Here is a 9,745-nt window from a genome sequence, read left to right on the forward strand (position 1 = left end):
CCTGCTTCTCAGCCCTGATCTCCTCCGTCTCCTCCCTCCTTCGAGGCATCAACACAAATGCATAAGCCCCCTGGCTTTAGGAGCACCGTTTTTTACTGATTATATACAGACTTCAAAATATTCACTTGGGACTCTCTCTCTCTCTCTCTCTCTCTCTCTCTCTCTCATTAGTATAACTATTATTATTATTATTATTATAATTATAAATATTGTTATTATTATCATAATTGTATTATTATGTGTGTTATTACAATAATAATTATTATAAATGATTATTATATTTCACTGGTCTTAGCCTAGCCAATAGTATAGCATACATTAATCAGTCTGAAGAAATTATTCACCTCCAAGTAATGTTAGAATAAGAGTGTATCGGGTCTATCTGGGTCCTGTGTCTGTTTTCATGTTCCATAACCAAGGGCTGTGCCAGGAAGGATTTTCCCCCAAAACTTTTGACTTTTGAAACGATGAGAAAATGTGACGTATCTGTTAACTCTGAGGCTGTCCCTTATATAATAAGCCAGCATTTGCAGAAGAAAAAAAAATTCCCCGTCAGAGATCGGCTTATATTTTAAAATTCTGATCCAGTTTATCCCTGCAAGCTGCCGCAAAAAAAAGAGAAATTGGTTTAGAGCAGCATTACTAAGCAACACCTAAACCTCGAAACCCCTATGTGAGTCTATCTACTTCCTGCCTAAATAGGTCAAAATAAACTCATATGTGGCTGTGACTTATAATTGCATATCAACACAGCCAGTGATAGTGTCGTAGTGGAATGCTAGTGTGCATGCTAAACAGGGTAGGGAAAGTCAGAGAGATGGATACACTGGTGGTGCGTCCACGCTGGCCAGAAAACCCGGTCATCACCTATGTTACATGGCTAGCCCTGGCTAGCACTGCTAGAGGGTCATTAAAGGCTCAGAGCTAAGCAGAAGGCCCTTTTGCTTTCACCCGTATGGACCTTTTCCCTTCAAGTTGTCTCACTGTCTGCTTGGGCAATAAAATAAAAACATAGAACAGTTTGTCTGTTGATGATCAATACATCTTTTATTTTAGTTTGATTACAAAAGGGGAACGTCTGAAAAGGGAAGGGCTCAAACACAGACAGGAAATCAGCTGCTTTGAGCTGAAACAAACAACAGCTACGACATCAGGGTCTAATAATCACCATGGAGCATGCACAGAGAAGATGCTTTGGAAGAAAGAATACATTTCACGTCAGCGCACAGCGTCGCAGAAACACGACAGGGAGGGGTCAAAGGCCACAGCAGAGCACGAGATCACCACATGTCGAAAAGTGTCAAAAGTTCACATTGAGTCCCGGGAAGGGACGAGAGAATGGTACACACTGTACACATGTTTTTTTTTTTTTTTTTTTTTTTTTAAATAGGACACCTCCAAATTCTGTGGTAAGAACCAGGTTTCAGTCTGACAAACACTGTAAACAGGCTACACTATAAGGCGCACAGTTGAAAGTTGCCCAGCGAAAAAGAGTCTCAACTCAAAAGTTTTGTAAAGGGATAGATGTGAAGAAAGTAATGCTGACATCATGGCCATCTGCTTCGTCATCATCAATAACAACGTCACCATCATCACCATCACACACACACACACACACACACATTCTGTGCAGAACTGGCATACCAGCTGCCAATATACCAACTGCGGGCAGTGAAACGCTGTAGGTTTGATACTGAATATCAAATGGGCACGGCACCAACAAATGACAAATAACTAACACTTAAGACAAAAAGAGTGGACCCTTTTTCTTCCATTTCCTAAAAACATCAATCTATTCATTTTGTTTATTTTTTGTCATCATTAGGCACACGGTACAGCACAGTAAACAGTTTTTTTTTTTCAATACCTCATTTAGTGTTTAGTATCAAGATGTATTGACACAAAAGACCTGTTCCCAGTGCTCACTGGGTTGGCCTGCATTGATTCAACAGTATAAACAGAAAAGTAAGCATGTACTAGTTTGACATACAGCCACTGACACCTCGCAGGAACCTTAAAGGGAAAGCGTATCGGCTACCGTCGTCCTTCTCACAGGATTATCTGTTTTGGTTGATGTATAATCTCCATGTTGATAAGCTTGTCAGCCATTTTAGTGATTTTCTAAAGTTGAAGTGGCTTATCGCTCGAAAATGCATAAGGCAATGCGTAATCTCTTTTACCCTCCCTCCAACCCCAATTCAAATAATTCCCTCAAAATCCCCTTAAAGGTACTGTAGTTACAATGTAAGAACTATTTTTCAGTGAGGGCAACGTGCTGTGAGAATATCTTTATGAGACAATTTGGATTTTAAATTTTCTGACAGATATTTTATTTTCTTTGGTTCAGGGAATCCATCTTACCTGTCAATCACAGGTGCATGAAATGCATCACTTTTCAATGGCAGAGATACCCAGGGAGGGAGTGGAGAGGGAGGGAAGGTTTTTGTGGTTGTTTAGTTTCAAAATCTTGCTACCTAATCTCACCCACAGCACCTTTAAACCTCATTTTGTTTTCCCCAACTACAAGATCTCTGACCTACATTTTAAAACAAAGATCTCCGATGGCTCGTTTCTGTAGTTTTTCAACATGTTTTTTTAATCTTGAAAGCATTGATTGTCTACATGTGATTAATAAAGTCTAAGGATTAGGTGGATGTAAACGTGACAAGATGTAAACACTGTTGGTCCGATCTTTTTTTAAGGTCCTAAAGATTGTATCGCTTTTGTCAAAGTATAAAAACGTGAGCGTCGTGAGTGGCTACAAGGAGCATGGAAGAGGTAGTCAACGATACAACTTCTGGAATCATGGAAGGACATGAGCAGTGAGATGTGTCATCTGAACGATAATACCAGATGTATCGTCTAGATTTCCAGTGACAGACCCCTTGAATACTAATGACAAACCATGTTTGAGAATGTTTGTTAATGTTGATTTGATGTGTGTGTCTTTGTGCGTTTGTGTGTGTGTGTGTGTGTGTGTGTGTGTGTGTGTGTGTGTGTGTGTTGTATTTGTGTGTGCTGTGTGTGCATGTGCCTGTACACGTGTGTGTGTGTTGTGGCAACCCGGCCCAAGACAATCAACGTAATGCAGAGCACCTGAGACCCAAAGGAGAGCAGTCCTTAAAAAGCCTGCTCGAAGGTGCATTCAGGGCTCTCTTGGCTTGGGTGCAAGGAGAGTCCAGCCATTGTGGCTGTGCCACCCGATTATCTTTTAGTTATTTTACAAGAAAGATACTTTATGTTTGATTAAACGTGCCTTTGTGGCTTAACACCCAAGCGAATTGTGTGCCGATTGAAGCAAGGCGGGTTCACTCCCTGTGTGTGTGTGTGTGTGTGTGTGTGTGTGTGTGTGTGTGTGTGTGTGTGTGTGTGTGTGTGTGTGTGTGTGTGTGTGTGTGTGTGTGTGTGTGTGTGTGTGTGACTACTATGGATGAGAGGGTGATTCCAGTGGATTGCATGATGAGAACGGTCTTCCTGAATGGCTCTACAGGGGCTGCAGTTACACTGGCTGAAGGTTTGGAGAAAAGGAAGCATTCAACCATTCAACCATTCAACCAACCAACAATATTACCCAACAACAGTCCCCATGCCCCGTCGCTCAGAGAGAACCTCTGTATAACATTGACATGAACAAGGACTCAAATGTCCAAATAACCCAACCCTACCGCTCCCCCCCCATCCCCCCCCACAGCCCCGCCCCCTCCCACGTGAGGCCAATGGAAAGTTGCACCGTCTGCAACACGAGCCGCCGCCTTTCCACCAACCCACCCAAGATCCCACATGGCGATTACCCACAATCCCCCCGGGCTCTTGGAGCACGTCTGGAGGCGGTGACATATGGCCCTGGGATGATGCACTGCTTAGTCACCTCTCTCACGCTGGTCAAACACGAACACAAGAAGAAGAACGCCATGTGTTTTCACATGGTGTGTGTGTGTGTGTGTGTTTGTGAAGGTATGGGTGTGGGTGTGTGTGCATGGTCACACGTGGTGCATGGCGGAAAGTGTGGTTACGTCAGGTCAGCTGTCGTTCCTGGCTGGCGGCGGCGGCGGCAATGGCGAGCCGAGGGGAGGGGGTGTTGGAGGGAAGGGTGGCTCTGGGGGGGAGGGGAGGGGAGGGGGGGGGGGGGGGCTGGCTACAGTCAGACGATGCGGTAGTCGAAGGTGTCCTTCTCGGTGTGGTCGGTCCAGTTGGACGAGGGCATGCTGCGGTACGGGTCCAGCAGGATGCGGAAGCAGCGCACGATGAGCAGCGCCAGGAAGATGAAGAGGAGCAGCACGAAGACGAAGGCGGCCTTCTGCTCCAGGGTGAGGTAGGGGTGCACGTGGTGCCCGCCGGCCCCGCCCGAGGACGACGTCAGCGTGCTGCTGAAGAAGCCCTCGGCCATCCTGGGCACGTCCATGCTGGGCCGCCGGGGCTCCAGCGCTCACGGGAGCAGGAGGAGGTGGTGGTGGTGGGGGAGGAGGAGGAGGTGGAGGAGGTGGAGGAGGAGGAGGTTTGGGAGGGACGAGGGGGGTCGAGGGGCTCGCAACGGATGGGCTGACAGGAGGGTGGGGAACCTGGAGAGAGAGAGGGAGGGAGGGAGAGAGAGAGAGAGAGAGAGAGAGAGAGAGAGAGAGAGAGAGAGAGAGAGAGAGAGAGAGAGAGAGAGAGAGAGAGAGAGAGAGAGAGAGAGGTTATTGAGAATGTGATGACACACAGAGGCAAATGTGTTGATACTCAAAATAATATGATTGAGGAAAAGAAGAGCTAGATTAATAGATAATAACAATATATTACGATCATAATCCCCAACGCATTAATTCATAGGTCATTTGTGTTTGAAAAATGTACAAACCAAAAGCATTTCAAATCATTTCAACAAAATATAGAAACTGTATAAATGGCTACATGATGGAACACAGGATCCCCGAAGGCCAGACATTTATTGTGTCTTGTATCTGTGTGTGGGTGGCAATGGTGTTGGTGCATGTATGTATGTGTGTATGTGTATGTGTTTGTGTGTGTGTGTGTGTGTGTGTGTGTGTGTGTGTGTGTGTGTGTGTGTGTGTGTGTGTGTGTGTGTGTGTGTGTGTGTGTGTGTGTGTGTGGGTGGTTATATTGATGTGCATGAAGGGGTGGGGACCCAGCATGAGGTGACGAAGGTTTGTGTGGTTGTGTGTGTGGTTGTGTGTGTGTGTGTGTGTGTGTGTGTGTGTGTGTGTGTGTGTGTGTGTACAAGCCTGTGTGGGGGGACAGCTGTCACCCAGGCTGACAAGGGCACCTGGGAGAGAGCCCCCCAGTGTGTTCTGGTAGTGCCTGTATGTGTGAGTCAGGGTTTGTGTGTGTGCATGCAGGATTGTGTGTTTGCGTTTATGTCAGTCAATGTGCTTATTAATTGCTGAAAAAAAAGTGTATTCTAAAACGTTTTTCATCACTAATTGAATGGGTCAATTAGCATGTCACTTCACAAACACAAAGACACACACACACATACATATGCATGTGTATACATGCCTACATGTGTGCATTTGCGAACATGAATATGCATGTAAATGTGTGTGTGTGATTGTATGTAGGTATGAATATATTTGTGTTTGTGCATACTGTGTATGCACATGCATGAGCATGTGTGAATGCGTTAGTGTGTGTATCAGTGTGTGTCTGTGCGTGTGTGAATGTGTGTGTGTGATTGTATGTAGTTATTAATATAATTATGTTTGTGCATGTGTGTTTGTTTGTGAGTTTATGAATCTGTGTGTGCATGTGTGTGTGTGTGTGTGTGCGTGTGTGTCTGTGTGTGTCTCGTGGGAGAGCTCTGAGATGGACACACCAACATGCAGGCAGCAGGCGTGGCGGTGGCCTGTGATCCATCACTCTCAGAAATCCTAAACACGATATCCCTCCACACGCATGATGCAGTGCCCTCCCTACCAACCCCGACGACTGACACACTCTTCCTTATCTCGTTAATTAACCAATCAGTGGCTTGATTTAGCCAAATCCCTACATAATGCCCCACTACCTACTAACAGATGATCCGTCTGTTCGGATCAAAAGTCATTCGTCACGTTTAGGGCTGTAGGGTGTGTTTTGCTCGACAGTGTTTGTGTGTTTGTGACACGGCTTTTAGTCGTTTCTGGGGGCTTTTCCTAGCCGACTGACTGGTCTAAACCTCAAATCTGAACCTCTTGAGGAGGCCGATGATTCATCCCATCACAACCCCGTCATGACAACAAACCATCGGTTGGTTTAACCTGCCTACCGGTCAGTCTATCTTTGTCTGTCTATCGATGTGTGTGCCTGCCTGTCTGTGTTTCCTTCTGCCTTTCTGCCTGCATTTTCATCTGCCTGACTGTTTTGTGTTTGTGACAGTTGGTCATCTTTTCTTTGCTAATTAACTGGAGGCTTTAGAAATCCCTGGTAAATGTGGGCGTATGAATAGAGTATTCAAGTCGTCCACATCTACTTATAGAAACTAATTATATAATGTAGGGATTTAACTTATTTCTGTCCAGCAATCTATGGTTCCTACATTTGGTGTTGTCATGGTGAAAATGGAGATTAAATAAATAAACAAATGAAGCCTTGGGTTACTTGATGATGTGCATTAGGACGATAATTGGAAAATAAAATGTTTGTTCATTCGTCAGTGTGTGTGTGTGTGTGTGTGTGTGTGTGTGTGTGTGTGTGTGTGTGTGTGTGTGTTTGTGTGTGTGTGTGTGTGTGTGTGTGTGTGTGTGTGTGTGTGTATGTATGTATGTATGTGTGTGGTGACTAATAGGCCTGCTAAATTAACCATTAAATTAGTGGTGAAACCATTTTGGAATGAACATTTAATTCCATTACCAACAGCTATTATTGAGTCAATAAATGTATTAAAATACATCTTTCTACCACAAGTCTGCTTTAATAAAATTGTATTTAGTGTTTACGACAAAGCATAACAATACTTACTTATAAGACTAACAATTGCAATACTACTAATAACAGTTCTAATACTACTTATACTATAATAATGATATTATTATTAATAATAATAACAAAAATAACAGAACAATAATAATATTAATAGTAACATAATAATAGTAAAAGCTTTGTGGTATAATATAATGTGAAAACAAATAATGAAATTGTAATTATTTGTATGATTGTGAAAACCTAATTTACATACCAAAAATCTAATCAAATTTATAAAAACATGATTAGGCCTATAGCAACCAATCCTTACGATAGCAACAAATCCTGAAGATGCCATTCAGCAAAAAATACAACCGCTGGAAATGATAAACCATGTTTCATATTTTATAGAATATCTGCACACCAGCGTGAAATTCAGTTTCCAGTAGGCTACAGGCCAACATCATACGAGGATTCAATCCGTTTGCTAAACTATGACACACCCTGACAGTTTCACGTTAATAGCAATAATATGTGTCAACTTCAAATATCAATCAAATATTGAACAAGCTAAAGTTGAAAGGCCAGTGTGCACGTTCATAAGCAGGAGTACCTGCACGTGGATGCAGAAAACGCATCAAAATAAATAAATGGTTGCAAATCTACAACCCGTCAGTGTGTCAGCCTCTCGTGCTGAATCACAGCACGCACACACACGCCGCACGGTCCTTCCCGCGTCCCTCGCTGCCCAAAAGTAGCCAGATGAAACGAAATGTCTATAAACACTAACCTGTTGTGTCAGGAGAGTGCAGTCCCTCACAGCGACCCTGCCATTTCCTCGTCCCAGATATTTATCTTCTCCAGTATTTTTTGAAGAAAACCCACAAACGTCTTGAGCAGGAGCCGGTGTTACTGATTGTCCTCACTTGGTGACCGAAAGCCGTTGTGTAGTTTTTTTTTCTTCTTTTTTGATGGGGTCGGGCTCAGCTTGCCGCTTTCTTGCTTGTTTTTCTTCTATATGCGTCTCGCGCAGACACAGAGGGACGTAGTGGTATCTCGTCGTCGCTAATGGCAACCTGTTGCCATAGCGATCCTCCAGGTAGCGCAAGTGTTTGAAAGAAAGGTGTGGTATCTGGGCGCTGCTTGCAAATTGATTTAGAGTCGTTCGACTAGCCGGGGAGAGGCTCAATCACAAGCTGGGACTGGATCATTGTTGACTCAGTAGATAAGTCCACATACCTCTAGTCACTGTAGCCATGACTCCCTTGAGGACGTGATGGCCGAACATGGTCCAACATGGTCCCTTATTAAATGAATGTGCACAGTGCAGCGACGTCACATCTTAATACAGTCACAATTTCAATCTGATAAAGAGTGTGTGGACACGAACATGGGTGATATTAGAGGTTCAGGACGCATTCAATTAGGCCACTATAAGTATTTATTTAGGACTCTTTAGGGCTTTCTGGTCAAACGTCTGTAGCCTCATTTTCGGATCAACATTTTTTTTTCCTGAAATACATGGTAGTAAGCATAATCCACAAATGGTCAGCGATTCTGCCGACCTGGAGTGTGAGCTTACATAATAATACATATTTTCCACGAGTGGACCTCATCACCCTATTTAACACAGTAGCCAGAGACACAAACTGTTCCCACGGCGCCCCCTGCTGGTGCTGTGGGTTAACTGGAGCGTGAGCCTGGCTGTTCCTGGGTAATGTCGCCTATCGGCTGTTTAGCCTTGAGGGTGCCTCTGATGGAAAATTGTAAAAATGAAATGAAAATGCAAATTATGTGGGTTTTTGTGTGTGTGTGTGTGTGTGTGTGTGTGTACGCGAGAGTGTGTGAGAGAGAAAGAGAGAGAGAGAGAGAGAGAGAGAGAGAGAGAGCGAGAGAGAGAGAGAGAGAGAGAGAGAGAGAGAGAGAGAAGAGAAGAAGTGATTGAGAATATTACACACAGGAAATAACACCACAAGGCAAATATACACACGGAAAAATAATATCTAAAGATAAAAAGAAGATATGTACAAGATCATTATCCCCAATGCATTTATCGATCATTTGTGTTTTTAAAATTGTTACATAATAAGACTCTCTGAAAGGAATACTTTCTTTGGCCTGAAACCAAAAGCAGTTGAAGTCGTTCCAACACACTAGAAACAATACATGACGTGTGTGTGTGTGTGTGTGTGTGTGTGTGTGTGTGTGTGTGTGTGTGTGTGTGTGTGTGTGTGTGTGTGTGTGTGTGTGTGTGTGTGTGTGTGTGTGTGTGTGCGTGCGTGTGTGGTCATCTTGATGTGCATGAAATGATGGGGACTCAGCATGTGGTGGCAAAGGTATTTGTGGTTGTGTGTGTGTGTGTGTGTGTGTGTGTGTGTGTGTGTGTGCTTCCCCTGACATTTCCCCTATCCAGGGGGGAAATTTTGCCTCGGGCGTGGATGCAGGTCTGGTCAGAATAAGAATAAGAGAGCAGCAGTGGTCTGTGCTTACAGATGACTGTGCACAAACACTGAATGTCAACCATGTCATTAGCAAGTATACACACATTTTCTTCACACACACACTTACGGGTACACACCCAAACACACAGACTCACACACAAACTCAAACACAGACTCAAAAACACACACACACACACACACACACACACACACACACACACACACACACACACACACACACACACACACACACACACACACACATATACAAACACAAACACTTCCTTTCCCTTGGGTCTCATCATCACTGCATCTATTTCATTCTCTTTTAGTCAAATCTATGATCCCCAATCAATCACCCTGGAGATTGTATGTGCAGATTGGTTTAACCTCCAAACATAGCCATGGAGCCATATATTGGTCAG

The 9,745-nt window shown here is 43.9% G+C and overlaps 1 protein-coding gene across 1 annotated transcript; it reads right to left on the reverse strand.

Moving 5' to 3' along the window:
• Positions 1-4,141: 4,141 nt before the first annotated feature.
• Positions 4,142-4,417, reverse strand: LOC311351135 (cortexin-3; the record flags this gene model as incomplete). The annotated part of the gene is made up of 1 exon (XM_084471234.1): positions 4,142-4,417. The coding sequence occupies exon 1, from the start codon at positions 4,400-4,402 to the stop codon at positions 4,142-4,144; it is 261 nt and encodes an 86-aa protein (XP_084327360.1). The 5' UTR covers positions 4,403-4,417.
• Between the last annotated feature and the right edge of the window lie 5,328 nt (positions 4,418-9,745).

Source organism: Micromesistius poutassou, assembly GCF_964030765.1.
Source record: "Micromesistius poutassou genome assembly, chromosome: 8".
Taxonomy (NCBI): Eukaryota; Metazoa; Chordata; class Actinopteri; order Gadiformes; family Gadidae; genus Micromesistius; species Micromesistius poutassou.